General features: G+C 38.5%; 2 protein-coding genes across 15 annotated transcripts in view; one reads left to right on the top strand and one right to left on the bottom strand.

The window, feature by feature from the left end:
* The window catches only part of LOC129723798 (peroxisomal targeting signal 2 receptor), a 216,508-nt gene that overhangs the window by 22,345 nt on the left and 172,426 nt on the right, over positions 1-21,737 (top strand). For both annotated transcript variants that reach the window (XM_055678231.1, XM_055678236.1), the window contains exon 2: positions 18,004-18,069. In XM_055678231.1, coding sequence (XP_055534206.1) covers positions 18,004-18,069 — 66 coding nt within the window. The remainder of the gene's footprint in view (positions 1-18,003; positions 18,070-21,737) is intronic.
* Positions 1-21,737, bottom strand: part of LOC129723796 (PDZ and LIM domain protein 3) — an 84,592-nt gene that overhangs the window by 9,027 nt on the left and 53,828 nt on the right. For 8 of the 13 annotated variants that reach the window (XR_008727818.1, XR_008727817.1, XM_055678219.1 and 5 more), the window contains 2 exons: positions 500-649; positions 278-334 (listed from right to left, as the gene is read on the bottom strand). The exons of 2 other annotated variants lie outside the window; for them this stretch is intronic. Coding sequence is in view for 9 of the 11 variants with exons in the window: in XM_055678219.1 (XP_055534194.1) it covers positions 278-334; positions 500-649 (207 nt within the window). In the remaining 2 variants the exon portion in view is untranslated. The remainder of the gene's footprint in view (positions 1-277; positions 335-499; positions 650-21,737) is intronic. 3 more of the 13 variants (XM_055678225.1, XM_055678222.1, XM_055678226.1) reach the window with 1 other exon arrangement.

A 21,737-nucleotide genomic window follows, 5' to 3' on the forward strand; every position in this document is an offset into this window, starting at 1 on the left:
TTAGAGACAAACAGAAATGAACTCAGTGTTTGAAAGCAGTAAAAGCAAAAAAGGTGGAAATTTGAAACAGAGTAACGAGAAAATTCCAATCTAAACCAGTGTGTTTTCCACTTTCGTAGCATGGTGGATCAGTTTACGATAGTAGTTGTAGTTGTTGAGGTTTCGAAACTGTAGAGCAGTAAGCATTTTGTTTGTTTGTTGGAAAAGGGAAAACGTTGCCGAAAATAGTAACCAAAATTCAAAAATAATCGGCGATAAAGAAAGTAAGAAAAAAAACCTTTGGACCGCTGGGTGGCTCATCTCCTATGATTCGGTGAATCATTGTTTCAGCAACCTAGATTTAGATAGTTTTGGGTAAGGGGTTGTTTTTGTGCGGGAGGTGGAAAGATTTTGAGAAAATAGGTGGAATTATTTCTTGTTTCGATTATATCGTCAATTCTGGGAGATATACTGTAGGGAAGAATTTTCCGATTAGGAGTGGAAGCGTTATGTTGATTACCTTCTGTTTCATCAGCGTGTCTGTGATGTCATGTACTGGTGGTGCACGCATTGCTGGATTTGGGTGGTGTCTGAGGTAGGATTCTGTTGGTAGTACATCCTTTTTCGGTACCTTGGCACCGGGTAGGACTAGTGGTGTCGTGCGATATGGCTGCAATGGGATTACGTAGAGAGAGAGAAAAAAGAACACAAAACACAAAAGTTTTAAATCACACAACGTTATTTTCCGACCGTAAGTCACATTTGGCTGTGATTTTGTGGTGACGAAAATAGTTTTTTTTCTCCTATTTGAGATGGTGTGATGGTCACTTGTTCTGGAATATTTCTTCTCTTTCGGGCGACCAAAATAACCTTTCTGTGGTAAATTGTATTGGCATGCGATCATGAGCGCGGTTTGTTGAACGGTGTGGGAGCAGAACGTGAGTGGAGTTTTTGACGTTTTATTTTTTGCAACCGACGCGATGTTTGTTTAAATTATCGTTTTCGTTATGTAAATTATTTCTGCTGCGCGGAAATAGACTGACAGGCAAATGACCACGGGCCTGTGAAAGCGACCGACGATGCACGATTCGATAGAATTGTACAGCGATTTTGGATTAGCGGCAATGAATAGATATCATTAACATTATTTCTTTTCACCCACTTCATAAAATTTGATGTATGATACCCTTTGAAATATTTTTGAGGTTACACATTTATTTTCGGCGTCAAGATTGTAGCACCGGCGTTCGACATGTCTATATAGATAAATCTCCATTAAACATTATCGGCCTTATGTGGCTTTTTTATGACTGGGTCTTTGTTATTTGCCAAAAATTTCTGTTCAGAATAAATGTAGTAAAACACCACTGATTACTTAGCACTGTTTTCTGAACTGTTATCAGTCGATAATACGTAATCAAAAATTTAATGTTTTTTTTTGTTTTCTGTTATGTTTTCCTTCTATTTCAGACTGTTGGGTCAAATTTACAATTTTTGAAATATTGTCAGAAAAAAAATATCCACAATTTGTCCAAGTTATCTGTTGGCTCAAACTGTAAGAAAAGAACTCGAAGAAATAGCTTGATGATAATAATTTTTCTTTATCATTTAGTAAAATGGAGTAACAATATCATTCATTCGGCCAGATACCACAGAGATTAATCGCGTGCCTAGGTTGGGTTTTTTTCTTGACAGCAAAGCAACTTTCTTTAAGTAAAATCCAAAATATTATTCCTACATCGTTTTTCATTGATCAAATTATTTCTGCTATATATTTTAGTTCTATTCCAAATTTTATATTTTTTCAAAAAAATACTAAAGTTTATGCGCTCATTTTGAAAATTTTGCTCCGAAATTATTTTTGTTCCTTCACCGTAAAATTTTGGTAATTTTTTTCTCAAACTTTATTCTGTTAAAACTGTGAAGCAGGCTTGTCATTTCCCCTCAAATAGTATAGTAAACTGTTGTGAGCTTACTCACACGAAGGACATAACGCACAATAACTACACAACAGTGCAGTACTTTTACTGTTCTGTTAGCATCTGGGAGCATCTAGGTAGGAAAGTAGATTGCGTTGTTTGCTTTACGTTTCGAAACTGGAAAAAAATAAATCTAGCCGTCTGTCACGAATGTTTACTCTTAGAATGCTATCGAATTTATCTCAGCAGTGCGTACGTGCTTTTGTGTATTCTCACTAGAGTGATTCACCACTCTTGTTTTGCTCAGCTGTGGTCTGCAAAACACAGCAGAAAGCAGATTGAAGAAGTTTGGTGCAATAAATTGTTACACGCAGCACTCATGCGGGGAATATTCACTCTGATGTTTGAGTGCTCTAAATAAATTACGTTCTTACGTTTGATTTTAGTGCCATACTTTATTTGTAAATTTTTTATTATTATAGGGTGTCCACGATGAAATTGCCACACCATGAAATTGCTCTAACTTTTTAACCGTTCGGTAGAATTTAATGAAAACTTGGGTGGATTTAGTTCATAGTGCATTATTTACATCCTGCAAGTTTTAAAGTCCTGTGATAAAAACTCGCGGAAATGGAGTCGAAAGAACAGCTCGTGCGTGATAAAATCTTGCGCATCCATCACGAGAACAAGGATTTCTCGCATCGTTCCATCGCTAAAACGTTGGGAATCGCGAATTCCACGGTGTCGCGAGTGATTAAGCGGTTCGAGGAACGATTGACCACCGATCGGAAGCCCAGAAGTGAAGGAAAACGTATTCCGTACAACACCAAAAATCACAACCGCGTAGTTGGGGTCTTCAACCGAAACCCGAACGCCTCCGTTCGGGATGTGGCTAAGAAGCTGCACCTAAGCCGAAGTTTTGTCCAGAAGGCCAAAAGTAAGGCTGGGCTTCGAACGTTCAAGGTACAAAAGGCCTCTAATCGCGACGAGAAGCAGAACAAGTCCGCCAAAACCCGTGCCATGAAAAGCAAAGCATGCTGAAAGTTGAATGCTGCATCATGGACGACGAAACATATGTGAAGGCCGACTTCAAACAGATCCCCGGCAACCTGTTTTTCACGGCCAAGGATAAGTTCAGCGTTCCGGAGCATGTCCGCACTCAGAAGATGTCTAAATTTGCGAAGAAATTCCTGGTTTGGCAAGCCATCTGCACGTGCGGGAAGCGGAGTGCACCTTTCGTGACCCAGGACACGATGAACGGACAGGTGTACATGAAAGAGTGCCTCCAGAAGCGGCTGCTTCCTCTCCTGAAGGCCCACAACGTCCCAACAATCTTCTGGCCGGATTTGGCCTCATGCCACTACTCCAAGGACGTGCTGAAGTGGTATGCAATAAGTACAAAAAGGTCAATTTCGTGCCGAAAATGTTCAACCCTCCCAACACTCTGGAGCTCCGCCCCATCGAAAAGTACTTTGCGATTATGAAGCAGCACTTTCTTAAACAACCTAAGGTAGTGAAGACAGTCGAAGAACTGGAGAAAGTATGGGTTTACATGCAAAAAACGGTTGATTCACAGGTTGTGCACAATCTTATGGCCGGGGTTAAGGCCAAGGTGCGGCAATTTGCGTATGGACTGTAAATAAAATACGAGTAAAATGGTAAAATGACTCGTACGCGCGCCTACTCGATGAGGCACTACCTTCCACGGAAGAATTATGTGCTTCGACTCTTGACTTGGGGGAAATTACACTTGGCCATTAGAGAGGCACTAGGTGTGGTAACGTCGAGCCGACAAAATGACTGCGATGCAAGCGATGGAGAGGAAGAAAAGAGCTTGAAAAAACTATCTAAGCATCGCTACAAAAGAAAACGCGGCCAAATTCCGACGAACTCGAAATGAGTTGACCACGATTCTGAGGAGGAAGAAGTGCCGGCAGGAGGACAGAGAACGTGAAGAGCTGGAGCAACTGTTTCGGGCTAGCAATACGCAAGTTTTTGAGAAGGTGAACCAACCCCGTTAAGGCTTCACACCGAGTCCAGATATGTGTAGAGACGTGGAGGGAAATCTGATCACAAGCGAGCGCGAGGTGGTTGACAGGTGGCAGCAGTTCTTCGATAAGCACCTGAATAGCGAATCAACGGAGGAGGCAGTAGTGTCCCAGTTGCCGATATCCTGGAAAATTGGGTCACTCAAGAACAACAGAGCCGCCGGTAAGGACAGGCTACCGGCATAGCTCTATAAACATGGAAAAGAGGCAATAGCAACGACACTCCGAGGGGTAATCTATAGGATTTGGGAGGAAGAAAGGCTACCGGAGAAATGGAGGGAAGGAGTTGTATGCCCCATCTATCGGGGCGATCGGCTACAATGCAGCAACTACAGCGGTATAACTCTGATCAACGCTGCTTACAAAGTTCTCGCCAGTCCCAGATTCTACTCCGCCGTCTATCTCCTTTAGCGAAAGAATCCGTAGGGCAGTACCGAGTGTGCTTCACACAAGCACGCGCTACCATGGATCAAATTTTTACTCCGGCAGATCCTTAAGAAATACCGGGAGTACAACGTTTCCACACATCATGTTTTCGTGGACTTCAAGGCAGCATCAACTGAGACCAGCTATGGCAAATAATGCACGACTACGGTTTTCCGGATCAACTGACACGACTTATCCAAGCTACCTTGGACCGAGTGATGTGTTACGTGAGCTTGTCGGGGACACTCTCGAACCCCTTCGAAGCGCGCAGAGGGATGAGACAAGAAGATGGATTATCCTGCACGTTGCTCAACATTGCGCTTGAGGGTGTAATCCGACGAGCGGGTATCGAAACGAGAGGCACGATTTCCAGCAAAGGTGGTCAACTCATAGGCTTCGCAGACGAGCTGGACATTATTACGAGAAATTCAGCGTCGGCGGAGGCAATCTACGCCAGACTAAAAGTGGAAGCTAGAAGATGCACTAGATAAAAATGCGTCGAAAACCAAGTATATGAACGGAAGAGGCTCGAAAGAAACCAACATTCGCCTTCCACGGATGGTGATCATGGACAGTGACGAATTCGAAGTGGTAGAGGAGTTCGTATACTTGGGATCTCTGGTAAGCGCCGATAATAACACAAGTAAGTAGTTCCAACGGCGTATTCAAGCTGGAAAACGAGCCTACTTTGCCCTTCGCAGGACGCTTCGATCCAGGAGCATACGCCGCCGCACGAAACTGACGATGTGCAAAACCCTAATTAGACCCGTAGTGATCTATGGACTCGAAACCGTGACGCTGCTCACGGAGGATATACGCGCACTGGCCGTATTTGAACGGAAAGTGTTGCGGACAATATTTGGTGGAGTACAAACCGAAAGCGGAGAGTGACGTAGTTAATGAACCACGAGCTGCAGGCTCGGACGATGGGCCGGACATGTCACGAGGATGCCGGAAGACAGTGCGGTAAATCGGTTCTCTTCAAGGACCCCACCGGCACCAGAAATAGAGGGGCCCAACGTGCTAGATGGTTTGACCAAGTTGTAGCGGATCTGCGAGTATCGAAACTTCTAGGAAATTGGCGACAAGTAGCCCAGGACCGAGTAGAATGGAGGAAAATTCTTGATACGGCACGAGCCACTACAGCTCTAGGCTGCTGAAGTAAGTGAGTAAGTAATGACTAGTCCACCAGAAGTAATCTGAGAATTTTTTTAGGGCAATAAGGTTGAAAGACACTGTCTATCTCTTCTCTATCTCTCATACAGGTTATATATAGTCTCCGATTTTTTTTCCCTATATATAATCGAATTTTATATATAATCGAATCAGAGAAAAAAAAAAGTTTTATATTTAGTTTTCATAAATGATTTGTTGTTTTTAAATAAATAAGAAGAATTTTATTTTCGATTCATCCCCCTAAAAGTCAGAAAACACATTTCTTACAGAAAAAAATACATAGTTTTTAGTTATTCCTGATGTAATTGCAGTCAAATGTAAAGAAAAATCTTTTAAAAAATTATAAAAGTATATATAGATTCGTGAACTTGTTTGTATTTAATTTCTCAAATTTTTGAAAATTGTTTTTTTTTAAGTTTTTTTAATCTTTTGAAATTATTTAAATTCAGGTTTTTGCCTTTCTCCTAGAAAGGTATAGCAATCACTTGCAAAACCGAAGATAAAAAAGTGCTCCAAAGGGCCGAATGGCATATTTCACTCGACTCAGCTCGACGAGCTGAGCAATTTCTGTATGTGTGTGTGTGTGTGTGTGTGTGTGTGTGTGTATGTGCAGATTTTTATTCTCACTCACTTTTCTCAGAGATGGCTAAACCGATTTTCATGAAATTAATTGCAAATGAAAGGTCTTGCCGTCCCATAAGACCCTATTCAATTTCATTGTAATCGGATTAATAGTTTAGAGGTTATGTATCAAAATTTAAAAATCATGAAACATCATTATCTCTAAAACCACACCACCGATTTGAACAAAATTAGTTTCAAATGAACTGGCTACCTGAAAAACCATTAACTTTTGAATTTTATAAAGATTGAATTCGTGGTTCAAAAGTTATGAAAAGAAACGTGTTCTGAAGACTGTTTAATCTCACTCATGTTTCTCAGAGATGGCTGGAACAATTTTCATAAAATCAGTGCCAAATGGAAGGTCTAGTTGCCCCATAAGACCCTATTGATTTGTTTTGCAATCGGACTATTACTTTGCCTGTTATGTTTAAAAATGTGAAATCCAGCTATGAAAAGGAACATATTCCGAAAATTACTTGGACTCACTCATTTTTCTCAGAGATGGCTGACCCGATTTCCACAAAATTGGTGTCAAATGAAAGGTCTAGCTGCTTCATAACACACTATTGAATTTTACTCTAATCGAATTGTAACTTCGTCTGTAATATACCGAAATGTGAAAATCACGAAACTTTATTATCTCAGAAACTACACAACCGAATTGATTAATATTATTATCAGATGAGCGGGCTAGTTAAGGGTTAACTGATGAATTATGATTGAACACGTGGTTTCAAAGTTTGGCTGCCCAATACGTTCCCATTCCGTTTGATTGTAATCGAACTTAAGCAAACGTTATGTATGAAATTGTTAATAAAATAACGAAAATCTATTATCACAAAGATTACATGACTTATTTGAACATAACTAGTGTCATACGAGCGAGTCATCTCTCGAACTTACAAATAACAAACTTCATAATAATTTGATATGTGGCTCAAAAGTTATGGAAAGAAAAGAAATTCAAAGACTATTGAAAGCTATACCTGCTTTGATCGATATATGAGGCCTCAACATGATTTAAATGTGGTATCGTAATATTTGAACGTTCCAAACTCATTGATTCCTTGGATGTGTTTAAAGTCTCCAATGCACGACGAATCGGCCATAGGATGTGATCAAAATCAAATAACAAATCGTTTAAAATAAATGGTTTTATCGAAATAACAACATCCTCGACTTTTGGCTTCTGTACATCGCCTCAATTCTGAATATATTCATATTGGGAGGTATTTAGTTATTTTGGTTGTTTTCCAGAAACTAAAAGTGGTCATCTTTAAATACAAAATGGTGTCCAGTGTCAGTGTTTGGTTTCTATGCATCATCTTGATTACGGAAATATCCATATTGAGCATTATTCGGTCATTTTCGACTGTTTCCTAGAAGTTGCCATTTAGCAATTCAAAATGGTGCCTGAGGTCAATTGTTAGCTCATTGCATCATTCTGGTTCCAGAGATACTCATATTGGATAGTATTTGTTTTTTTTATTTGGGCTGTTTTCACAAACCGGTACTCGGCTTCTTGAATTTCAAAATGGTATTTAAGATAATTTCTGGCATCTGAGCGTCATTCTGGTTGGAGAAAAACCCATATTGGGTGTTATTCGATCAGTTTCGGCTGTTTCCCTGGAACCGGCTGCCGCTGTATATCATTCTAGATCCGGAGATACTCATATTGGGTGGTATTTGGTCACTTTGGGCTGTTTTTCAGAAACCGAAAGTCGTCATTTTGGACTTTAAAATTGCCTGTGAAATCAATTTCTGTCATCTGGTCGTAACACTGGTTCCGAAAACATCCATATTGAATGGTGTTTGCTCATTTCCGGCTGTTTGCCAGATACTGGAAGTCACAATCTTAAAATTCAAGATTGTGCCTGTGATCAATTTTGAGCTTCTGTCCGTCTTTCTGGTTTTGGAGATACTCATATTTGATGGGAATTGTTTATTCCAGGCCGTTTTCCAGAAACCGGAAGTTGCCATCTTACAATTCAAAATGTTGTCTGAAGTCAATTTGTGGCTCCAGTGCATCATTACGGTTCCGGAAATACCCATATTGGGTGGTATTTGGTCGTTTGCAGCTGTTTTTCCGAAACCGGAGGTTGCCATTTCGGATTTCAAAATGGCATTTGAAGACAATTTCGATCGATTTTAACTCCTGTGTATCATTCTAGATCCGGATATTATTATATTGGGTGGAAATCGGCCATTTTTGGCTGTTTTCCATAAACCGGAAGTTGCCATCTTACAATCCAAAATGTTGCCTGAGGTCGATTATGGAACATATTCGTTACCGTAAACTGGGGTGACTTTGATCACCGGAGTGACTTTGATCACTGTACCTCTTTTTTGAAAATGTGGTAAAAAAGCGCTCGTAGTGTTTGGGATTTGTCGTAATCCTCTCTGATTGTGTGGGTATATTTTCGAAGTGCTACTATTCATGCATTTCCTGCTATTTAAAGAGTGTTTTTCATGCTAAAATGTTAATTGAAAATAAAGTGTATTTCTGGTGATTTTTGTTGCATACAAACAATCGGTTCAAGCAGATTCGAAACAACAAGTTGCAATACGTAAAGTTTTTTTTATTATGTTCCCAGATTAGTTCTTGAGATGAACAAATATTATAACAATACATTTTATTGTTACTTTTGAAAATTTTTTCTCGAAGGCAATGTTTTTTTTTTCTTCATCTAAAGTTTATTTGACACGGCACAAATACAATTCAATGTTTAACGGCGCCAATTATATCTGGTAGCTTACTTTTTAAAGTATCTTAATAACTAAAAGCAAATTTTTTATCCTCGCTGCCGACTACGAGCTGAAACTAAATCTAACTTAAAGCTAGAATATTTTGCATTAAAAGCACAGGATTGCTGTTTGATGGTTTTCATTGCCATAGGTAAGCAGCATATTAAATTTGTTCCGCTGCTGGGCCAAGATATTACGGACTGGCATATTGGGTTGTTTCCATCGGGCCTTGAGAGTATCGTGCGGGTCTGATTGCTGTTTCCGGATCCGGGGTCTTAACGTGTTCTTGTCGTTTGGTTGGATGTAGGCGGAAGGTAATAGGACTAAACTGGCTGGGGCGTGGATGGATTTCAGGAAAACGTATATAAGGGACATGTAGGATAGGTCACGGCTCGCCAAGACATCACGAACAGGAACAGCCGGCTGCCTACCTTCGGCCTGCAGGGAAGCTATTAATCCGATCGAAGGCAATGTTGAGTCCCAATATTCTTCACAGCGTATTACATATTTCTTCTAACAAAAACCCAAGACGTAAAGTAACATGCAAATTTGGACAATTTCATAAGTCATATTCCTCGTGGACTAGTTTTTGATGATTTTAGACCACTTTCTCTCTCAGTGAATAATCATTCATATATATTCTAAAAATTTTGTATGAATCTTGAACATTCGTCATTATAAACTGTTCACGTAGAATGTGAATGGCCCCCCAATTGCTTTCCATATTTATAAACTCGTTTAAGTCGTTTTAGGCTGTTCAATTTAGTGAAAGTAGCAAAGTGTTACTTCAAATTCATCAAAACAATGAAGTGATCAAAGTCACCCCGGAATGATGACTGGTGTAAAATTTTTAGAGCATATTTAAAAACAGCAAAATTGTTGCTAAACTTTTGAAGTAGTGACTGAATCTTTTTCAATGCATGCCAGTACTTATTTTAAAAATATCAAAGAATACTGTTTTTAGTATATTCTGAAAATATTTGAGATACAATCAAAAAAGTGATCAAAGTCACCCCAGTTTACGGTACCACTAAAAACATGCAACTGCCAAATATGGTTCCATTTAGTTGATTAGTTCTCGAGATGTGCAGAAATGTGTGTTTTATTTGTATGGAACCCCTCCCTTTCAGAAAAGGGAGGGGCGTCCAACTAGTATTGACATATTTGTTACCCCTTAAAACACATGCCAATTTTGGTTTCATTTGCTTGGTTTGCTCTTGAGTTGTGCAGAAATTTATGTTTCATTTGTATGGGACCCCTCCCTTCCAGAAGAGGGAGGGGTCTCAAACTATCATAGGAACCTTTATCGGCACCAAAAACCCTTTAATACAAATTTTCACGTCGATCGGTTCGGTAGTTTTCGAGCCTATATGGATCAGATAGACAGACAGACTGGCTTGACTTTTTATATGTATAGATTACAACTTCAATATTTTAGAACCTAAAGAGTGAATATACATTTATTGGATTGAGGCGTTCATGTAAATCTATTTAAACAAATAAAGGTTTGAATGAGAAAGGCTGGGTCTGACCGCTAGGTGGATTAATTTAGGTTTTTTATTTAAGTGTTTTTATTTTTTTTAAAGTTTTTTAAAGAATTTTCAAAGTTTAATATTTTTAAAATTTTTTTTTTCTGTTTTTTCCCTTTTTATCAAGCGTTACGTATTTTGTAGATATTCTCTTACGATATATTAGCTCTAGATAAGTCATACTTGAAATTCAAAAAAAATTTTTTTTTGCTTCTATATATAATCGAGTCTAAAATTATATATAATCGAATCACATATAATCGAGTCAATATATAATGGAGTCTCTATATAATCAAGTCCGACCTGTATTTGAAACCCAAATTATAATTTTCAGTACAACTATTTTCCAAGATTTTCTGCATATTTTATATCTTTTTCAGAGATTTTAGCCATACAGAAATACATATTTAAGATGAGCATTTTAACTCGTTAAAGCTCAAAATAAAAAAAGGATTTTATAGGTTTTCAAGGGTTGATTGAATTTTAACTCATTAGTGTGCGAAAGCACGCAGACAACTAATTGATATTCTAAAAGGGCATTCATTCTACTCTTGAAAGAATTAAAAATCCTTTGTCTAATAGATTTTTTTTTCTGTTGTCTTGATAAAGAAAATTCTTTTGTATGTGCATTCGTATTTCTTGACATAACTTTGCTATTTCTGAAGATAGCGTTTTACAATCTTCAGCATAAAAAAATGAGCCCATGAAAATCACACAATTTTGTAGAAGGACAGAAGAATGTAAAAAGTCATGGGAAAAAGTAATGAAAAAAATAAAATTTTGGTCAAAGTTCAACGACGTCATGTCTAATCTAAAGTGTCTAATCTAATCTAATCATCTAAAGTGAGACTACAAATAATTTAGTATTCTTATCCCTCATTGTCTTTTCATTGTTCAAAATTTGATTTCCTTTGATAAAGTGAGTCTTTTTGGAATTCTCATGTGCGGCTGTTGTAATGAAAATATAAATTATACTAAGGTCGCTCTTTACGCGGTTTTTCTTACGCGGGTTTTTTTGAGCGGCTTTTTTTACGCGGATTCCGGAATTTACGCGTTTTTTTTACGCAGATTCCGGAATTTACGCGGTTTTTTACGCGGATTCCGGAATTTACGCGGTATTTTCTTTTGCCCGGATTTCGGTTTCCCTTCACTCGGAATGCAAAATTAACGATGGTTTTTTTACGCGGATTCCAGAATTTACACGGTTTTTTTTACGCGGATTCCGGAATTTACGCGTTTGTTTTACGCGGATTCCGGAATTTACGCGGGTTCCGGTTCGGTAAACTTCGGTTTTGAGCAAGCGATCAGTTTTGGGGCGCTCAAAAACCGATGTTTGCATTCGTGAGCCGGTGCCTAATCACCGTTAGCAACCGAAACCGCCAATAGCGAGGCTTGTTGCAACAGGAGTCACTGACGCTGGTGCCATGAAAGTTAATCGATCTGTAAATGTTTTCATTGATCTAGCCAGTACCAAAATCATCAGTATTCAATGCTGGTTGCACTGCTTCAACGGTAACAAACTTCTAAAAAACATTACCAATACCAGTACAAATTATCATGAAGATACCAGCACTGGTTAATACTTCATAAGTGTAAAGATTTGGAACCGTCTAATGCATTGAGAATACACCTGAGTATCCTGTGCAACCTGTGCATTGTACACGGGGACGCCAGGCACAAAATACATTTTAAACGCAAATTTATATTTATATTTCACAGATTTTCAGTGTCACATTCAAATACATAGTTACAAATAGAATGACTTGCGTGATTACGCGGCCATGATTTTGATTATTTCCCCGAACTGCGATTTCCAGAATTTGTAGTTGAACAGGCAGGTTAAAAGCCACGAGTCGCCCCTGGTTATAAACAACACACATTCGCTGTACTGGTTTCGAACTTAATCAACAGTTGCGTTGATTTCGCACAATTTGGATGCGGTTTCGCATTTCTCTCTTTGAGCGTAATCTCGATTCCGAAAATATCAATATTGGGTATTATTGCGTCATTCTAGGCTGTTTTCCAGAAATTGGGACTTGCTATCTTGACGTCTGGGGTCGATTTTCGGTTCTAGGAATTCGTTCTGGTTTCGGAAATGACCATTTCGGGTGGCATTTGATCATTATAGGCTGTTTTTAAGACACCGAAGTCACTTTCCTGAAATCAGGAACTCGACCTTCTGTTTATTTATACACAGATTTCGCAGCCAACTATTTAGTGTGCAGGACGATTGCGGGGCTAGGCGCTACGATCCTACTGACACTATCAGTCTTTCCCGAGCCAAGACTCGAACTTACGACGACTGGCTTGTTAGGCCTGCGTTGTACCTCGAGACCGTCTGGGAGTCTATTAGAGATATTAAAGCAGCTAAATAAAACTGAAGAAAAGAAGAAAGATTTAAGATTCTATTTCTTGAATTTTTTAGGTGGTGGAATCCACCGAAATGATCTCAGGTGACCTTGAACTGAAGAAAGTATGGATGAGTGCGATAAAGAATGAAAAAGAATGGTTGTAGAAATTTCGCGGGTAAACCGATTGTAACCAAATAAATATAACTAAATAAAACATGCGAATTTCAAATAAGTAATGATTCATTGTTAGAAAGTATTTAGAAATCCAGGCTATACAGACTAACTCAGCAACATAGAAAATCTGTTAAGTTATTATCAATAAAAACTCCATAAATATATATGGTGACCGTCAACTGTTGAGCTTTGAGCACATTTTTCATAAAAAATATTCATTGGTATGGTATCTCTTCTATGCTTGTAAAGCAATACCATCGTACAAACTTTGGTTATTATGAACCTGCTGCGTTTAGTGTAAGAACTTTCACGAGTGTAGAGCATTTATTTGAGTATGGTGAGCCTAGTCAGATTTTTAAACATAGATTAATTAATTGCAGAAACTTTTAATGGCTCCTTTAACATTCATTAAGACTTTACGTCAGATGATATAAATAAATAAATAAATAAATAAATCAATAAATAAATCTCAAAGCTGTCGATCAGCCTTGATAGAATTTTTTTTATTGATATCTATTATTCGTGAACGAAGCACAGCTTGTACTGGGACACGCTTATATGGGAAAAAAGGGATGGTGTTATTTTTCGCTTCATGTTCCTTATGGGTCCTACAACAACTGTAAATTTTCAGATCGTTCGGGGAAACTATATTTTTGCGTCCGATTTTTGAAGTTTCCATACGAATTTATATGGGAAAATCCACTTTTTCAAAACTTATTTTCTAGAGATGTCCTGTTAGCTCTTAAAAATAATTCGATACATAATATTTGTAGGAAATTTCCCTGGGAAAAACTCTTCTGAAGACCGTAAGGCGCTGCGATGCTTGTAGAAAAAGTTTTTTCCCTCAAACTGATTGAATATCTAACGAACGGCTCACCATCGAATTTTTCTAGCAATACTGCTGCAGCATGCTGCTGTTGCAAATTCAACCATGTGATAAGAAATGATATCGCGTAAAATTTATCTGGAGGGCTTCGCCAAAGATACTATGAGCAAAAATCACACTTTCAAGCTTAATTCCACGCGGAATTATTTCTCGTTCTTAAGCAAGTTTGCAATAGCAGCATGCTGTAGCAGTGTTGCTGGAAAAATTCAATGGTGAGCCGTTCGTCAGACATTCAATCAGCTTGTGGTGAATAACTTTTTCTACAAGCATCGTTGCGCCTGACGGTCTTCAGAAGAGTTTTTCGCAGGAAAATTTCCTACAAATATCATGTATCCATATATTTTTAGGAGCCAACTGGACATCTCTAGAGAATATCTTTTGAAAATGTGGATTTTCCCATATAAAGTCGTATGAAAACTTCAAAAATCTGGCGCAAAAATATAGTTCCACCGATCGATCTTAAAATTTACACAGCTGTTATAGGACCCATAAGGAACATGCAAAGTGCATGGGAGCTAACATTTATTTTTTGTCCCACCCTATTGTACATTTGCCTTCAGTTGACTAGAAATTTATGTAAATCTATCTCGTATCGCGTGATTTTATTGATCTAGTGCGGCAGCCGGAAATACTTTTAAGTCTTATTTTTTTTAAACTGTCGTTTTTTATTCACACAACACTTATTTGACACGGCTTTTTTATGTATCGGCTGAAAATGACCGACTGTTAGTAAAGTGTTAGTTTTAGTCTCAAAATTGTTCTAATTATTTTTTGCGTCTCAACACTGTAACCTGAAAACGTGTTCGATTTTACGCATTAGCAGTAGATTTGTTTATCGGAAGATAAAATCATAAATACATTCAACCGTTAACGGATAAACAGATAATTTTTGCACCATCACCCAGCTCACCTGTCGACTGTTTTCATTTATACAACACAGTTTGCAACGAGGAAAAAGGTGCTGTATCGGGATCGAATTAGTGTTTACATTACTTCACTAGTTTAGGTGAAAAAAAAAACTTCCCAACTGAAATGGATTTTCCAGTTTACATTTTTTGTTTAGTTTGTTTGGTCAGCGCGGCCAGCAAGGGCCATTAGACCCTTTTCCAAGTAACGCATTAGCTCAGCCAACAGATGCGTTATAGTAAATCTCATTCGATGAAAGTGGGTGGTAAGTTGTTAAAATTTAGCTCAAGCAACAGCGTATTTTGTGATAAGTTTTTTATGGTGTCATAAATCGTGCATCCATTCTCAGTTTTCAATTCTCAAGATTTACGACAAAAGTCCATCTAGCCGCGAAGTCACAGAAGTATTCCTGAAGAAAGTGTCGTCTTCAAATGTAACGACTTTGACACAGATCTTTCTAGACGATATAGTTTATTTATGTTATTCGCTTATGTTGCGGGGTTTATTTTTAAATCGAACTAGATAATACACTATCACCCGGCGTACGCGACCTCAACATGATGGTGGGACGATTTATTTGTTTATCATATGATTTCGTAATATATTTTTGTTGTGCTGATGCGAATCGCTTTCATTTGACTAGTATTTTGCCATTATGTGAGTAAACATAGTTATTTTTAGGTGCGACTCAGAAGAGAACTAATTTAAAGATAAACGCGTCAATATCAATCAATGTACTTTTTGTACAAACCAAGCGAAAAACATCTATCTAATGATTTTTTACATTGTATACAAAGATTTTTGAAAATACGTTACTCATCATCCAATCGAACGGATTCCCATTGAAAAGTTTACTCTCAAAAAATAATTTCCTACTAATCCATTCAAGTTCGGTTCAAGGTTGAAGCATTTTCTCAAGTGCACTTCCGTCTGTGCGGTGTGGTTCGCGTCAATCAACTGGCATTCGGGGAGTGATTTTCTCTAGCATTGACTCATCACTAGCACATTTCTAATTGATCAACAGCTTTTTTTCAATCATAAAATCACGGGCGAGGGATAAATCAGACAATCTGCTCTTTTTTATTACTATTTTCGTTACCTATACTTTGCGGCAAACCGGCGGTGTCGGCTTCATCGTAAATCATCCCGTCCATCCGCACACTCGACCGCATTCAGGTGCAGGAAAATCGAGTTGCGTTTTTACTTTTCGTACCGGTAGGTTTTCGTTTGCGTCAACGATTTGTTGGTGAATTTTTGGCTCGATTATTCATGCTGTAGACGTGATTTTTCGTGAAGGTGTCATGAGTAAATTCGCGTTAAATGTCGCGTACTGAATATACAGTACTGGACAAAAAGAAGTACGCACCCACTATCCTAATGTTGAACTCCCTGTATCTTTTTTAATATAAGGTATATGAACTCGATGAATTCGGATAAGTTGTAGTATTTCTAATATCCTAACGATTGGTATAATAATTTTGTCAAAATTGCATATTAAATTCACACTTCAGCATAATTGTAATTAAGTTCTATTTTCGCTTGGTCAAAATAAAGTACGCATTCTTTATATCATCATCAGTTTACTATTTCTCAGCTCAGATAATTTATTTTTTATTGTGTCCTACTCCTCGTAAGTCCAATAAGATTCCTATTGCTGCAGAGAAACGTCGAAACAATGTGTTTGATTATTTGTTTATCATTATTAGTGCGCGGTACAATCGGATAAGATGAGGAAAAAGCAAATTTTCGTAGATATTCGTAAACTTATAGTTAACAACCGTCAGGAAGGTCTTTCTTATAGAGAAATTGCTCGAAAATACGATTTAAGTGAAGCAGGAGCACGAAAAATATGCAAAAAGCATAAAGAACTGGGAAGCGTAGCCGATCGGACTGGTAGAGGAAGGAAGCGGAAAACTACAACTAGCGATGATCGCCGAATTTCTCGAGAAGTGGCAAAAAATCCTTTCGCTACCAGCCGAGTGATTCGTGAAAATGCTGATTTAAATATTTCTGAACGAACTGTGCGCAGAAGACTACAGGAAATGGGTTATAAGAGTGGATTTGCCCAACGACGACCTTTGATTCGAAAGGTTAACAGGTTTGTTTACTTCGTATTCAGCATACATTTTTGGCTGAGGTTTATTTCTGCAGGATCAAACGCCTCAAATTCGCTCAAAAATACATCGACAAGCCGATAGAGTTCTAGAGCGATGAAAGTAAATTTGAACTCTGGCCACAAACATCGAGCACGAGTTTGGACGAAACCTGGTGAGAAACTTGCCGATAAAAATATTCAGAAGACGGTCAAGCACGGAGGTGGCAGTATCATGGTGTGGGGGTGCTTTGCTTGGTCGGGTGTTGGTAATATTGAGAAAATTGATGGCATAATGACGGCAGACTATTACATCAGCATTTTAAAGAGAAATCTTACAGAGTCGGCGCGAAAGGTTGGCTTAGAGAAGAAGTTCACTTTTCAACAAGACAATGATCCTAAGCATACCGCCCACAAAACCACTGCGTATTTCCGTGCTTCACGTATCAAGCTATTGGAATGGCCATCACAAAGCCCGGACTTAAATCCGATAGAAAATTTGTGGTCGATTTTGGATCAAAATGTCGACAAGGGAGATGTCACCAACCGCGACAAACTGTTTGAAGCTTTGGAAAAAGCTTGGACAAATATCGACTCCCAACATATTAAAAACCTCGTTGAAAGTATGCCTCGACGCCTGCAATCCGTGATTGAAGCTAAAGGTGGCCAAATTAAATACTAAAATAAAGAAAAATCAGTTTGAACGTTGAATCACTATAATGCGTACTTTATTTTGTCCACAAGAAAAATGACAATTTCCAAATATAAGCTCTTTTTATGTTTATATGTCGTTCTCATGTCGCTTTATCTAACATTTTTCGAAAGTACACCTCCAGTACTGTCTTTTGTTAGAACACTTTGATTATCCATCTGCCTTAGATTCTACCTAAATCAAGAAAGTTTGAACATATCACAGGTGCCTACTTTTTTTTGTCCAGTACTGTATACAAGGTACTGAAAATTTGAAAAATTAAACAGAAGATTACATACCGTTAGTTGTACTGATAACTCCAGAACGAGAGTATTTTAGAGCATATTAAACCAGTTTACAAAGAAACTGCGAATTTTGTTCCCTACTGACAAAGCTTTATCAGTCTTCCCATTTCGATTGGCTTCTTGAATTAAAATTTTTTTAATCATTATTTCAGAGACTCACGATATTATGTACATATACCATAAGACTAACAACATGGAGTATGGCAATAAATTGATCGGTAAGTGGAGCAAAAATTTTTAATCAAAAAAATAGAATAAGAATGTAACCCATTATGCAGTCTCTCAACACATCTCCAACAATGACGTCAAATGTTTATATTGAAAATACGGGTTTTAGCGTGCCTACGTCAGCATTGGGGAGATTTGGCCAGCTGCCACTACTCCAAAGTAGTGTAGCTAATAGCGTCGATTTTGTGCCAAAATAGATTAACCGTCAAAAGAGAGGTACAACGATACCTCAGTCGACATACTACAAACTTCTAAACCGCGTAATTGTTTTTTTTTTCTTAATTTTTAAAGCACATTGTGTTGTGATGATAAATAACCTCGAAAGTATGAAGTTACTGACGGGAGCTGTTTGTGTTGCTATCCATTCTAAGTGTTTAGATGTAAATTTAGTGGTATTTTTCATTGATAAAATATTTATGTTTATGATTATGCACATTTGAGAGTCAAAACTAACGTTTAAAACTTTCTTGTGGACTCGAAAAATGTGAATTTACTCCCTTTTATCTGTGTTTCGCTTGGTTGGTAAAAATTGATGAAAATTTTTGGACGCTATCTGCTTTTTCTATTTGTAGTATTTGAAGAAATGCTATTGATCATTAGGTTATGTATAAAAGTTAGTTAGTATCAATTGCATGATAATGTACTTTTATATTGCGTTATTCAATATTAATTTGAAAATGGTTTCATACTGGAAAAAATTCTATTGTAAAACGAGACATGAAATATGTTAACTGCTATCAATGAGTTTGTTTGCAATTATTTGGCAATGACGATTCATGTTTAAGATTTAAGATCGACTCCTTGGTTAAAACGAAATTAATATACGATAAACTTTTTTGGTTGATAACCTCCAGTCAAATTACAAAATTTGAGTTATCAAATTATTTTCTCACTGTACATATCATTCACACCACCTCTCTGTACCCTGTCGGGGCTCTTCTCCGAATTAAAACGTCTTACTTGAAGGGTAATTTGCGCTTCATCGTAGTTTTCGTTCTTGTGCGCAAAGTGAATGAAGGACGGCGATCGGTTACTTTGCTGGTACATGGTCGCCATGTTTTCCAAAAGTTCAAATTTCGCTCGGTGCAGCGAAGCTACTATTGTTCACTACAACTGGCGGTGCCGTTGACTTTTCCAGAAATTTCCGCACCCGCACTTCCGCTTCTTCTTAGTTTTGCTTTCTTTTTTTTCAAGTAACTCGACCGAATTTTCTGCTTCCTCTGGAAGAGAGAAGTCTCGCACTACTGGTTAAACCGTTTTGCAACGAGTCCCGTAAGCAACTGACCAGTGGACTGCAAATTTTCCGACTCTAGCAAACTGGTTACGATTAGTGCTGGTGGTGGTGGATTTTTGCCTTATACTTACTAAAAATATCGGAAAAAATATATGAGTAAACCGTATATTATAGAAACTCTTGGGACCAGGGGTATTGTTGACCGCTGAAAGCATGGAAGCGGGGGAAAAGAAATATCTGCTTGTTGGAAAATACATCACCATCAACTTGTGTAGTGTGTATTGAATGCGTGGGTACAGAATCGCGAGAAATGTAGAGATTTTCCCTGTCTGACATCCGCTGTCGGGTATGATTTGTACGGAAGGTGTGTTTGTAGAAGTAAACAGTTACAGCTGCAGAAATAAGATGTTTACGTCTGGTCAGCACTGCTGGTTATTGCCGTTTCAAGATTGCTCTGTAGCGTAATTCAGCACTAGTCCTTCAGGGCTAGCAGCTGTACGACTGGGAGGATATACTGGTGATATAGCTGCGTGCGGGAACTGTCAACTTTGTTATAATAATACTAAAATTTAATTTTATTCTTCAACGAAAGTAGATGGAAAGTTGGTCACCCTGTACCAGTAAAATGCCAGCAATTAGGCAATTAGCTCATGTGTAATTGAACAACATTCTCGAGAAAGTTACTCGGTTGAAAATTCTGGACTTCGTTTTGCAACAATCACGTGGGAGCACCGAGAGTTATTCCATTGCCCTTCAGATCAAAGTAAAATTAAATTGGGTTAATGTTTGAAGCAAAATTCAGTCGATCTTATTCGTAACGTTGAAGCATTACGAAATGAACGTAAAAAGCGTAAAGAAACAACTGAACACTCTCTTACATTTCCCAATTGATATTAGAACTTAATTCTCCGACGATCGCTGTACTTCCCACGCATTCTGATTCACCTCCCAAATAGTGATAGTGAAAACACAAACAAACCGAACGCCCACTTAAAGAGACTGACCTTGGAATGTTTGAATGCGGCGTGAACGGATCTGCGGGTGCACGTGTGCGTGACAGAATTTGCAGCCACGGTTGAACACGTTTTCATACTACATCACAGGTTGTAATTCCCCCAGCCTGGCGGTCTGCCGTGGTGACAGGGAATGGTGCATACCAAGCTCCTGGCCTTGCAGTCGACACATCTGCCCATTACAACAGAACCCTATAGTCCGCTGGTGCTGAACCAAAACGATGTAGAATCTGTCGTGATGACCGTGTACCAAGGACACGACACTTGGCGCTGCATCGCTCACCTATATCGATGGTTAGCCAAGACACAAATAGGCGCGTGAAACGAAAATAGAACATGCTGCGATGGTGTTTTGAAACGAAATGGAACAAAATCGCGTCGCAAGTTGGCGTCGTTCAATTTCAAGTTCAATCGTACAATTTGTTAAACCATGCGTCTCCATCACTTGCACCATCGATGGAATCGCCCCATTATTTGTAATGAAACCACTTGGCTGCTTGCACGCAATCACGATGTTTGCCCGCAGTTACTCGCAATACACGCATTCATGGGGGATATGAGCATAGGAAACATGTTTATTGAATCTCTAAAAATACACAAATGTTTTTGCCCATGTCTCAACCGAACCCGCACACTACCAGGGTCCCATCCGGTTGTATCACGCGCCGATGTTCTCGCTGGTGGCCAACCGGCGGCATAGTTGATAAATATAAGCGTACTGTCAGCCACCATTGGCGCTTGACATCAACTTGTCGCGTTTTTCGCAGAGATAAAATTAGTAATATCGTCGAAGCATTATAAATGAGGTCACTTTTTACAACCGACCGATTCGTGAATTTTTTTATTGTACAAGCTGCAACTGTTCAGTAGAATTATATCTCAAAAAACATCACAATCTTCATTAAATTTGGATATTTTTTTTCGGTTGACAATCAGTTACAGTTGTGAGTGAGTTATGTATACGAACGTGCAAGGTTTAGTTGATCCGGTTGGCCACCGAGCTTGAACGCTGGCCGGTATTTAAGTCGGACGACCAAACCATTCTAGCGCAAGCGCGTGGGCGAGTTTTCCATGAAAATGACAAAATGCTGCTGTTGACCGAGATAATTAATGAAAATTGCATTCTTGCGCGGATAAGATGTTTTATTGAAGACGCCATTTTCGCGGATCACTGCGAATTGAATGTTCCTTGACACAAGAACGGCACAAGGGCCGACACAGAAAATGTCGGGAGAAAAAGATGTCATTTGTTTTAGAATCGTACCAGTTACAGCTCTATGGTATAAATATAAGCAAAGGTTGGTTACGCACGCACAGACAAATCAATTTATCAGTATGGAATCACATAGAAGTAATTTACAATTTTAATTCGATCTCTCACAATCCTGTGCAATTATTTAAACTATTCCAG

Source organism: Wyeomyia smithii, chromosome 2 (assembly GCF_029784165.1).
Source record: "Wyeomyia smithii strain HCP4-BCI-WySm-NY-G18 chromosome 2, ASM2978416v1, whole genome shotgun sequence".
NCBI classification, from domain to species: Eukaryota; Metazoa; Arthropoda; class Insecta; order Diptera; family Culicidae; genus Wyeomyia; species Wyeomyia smithii.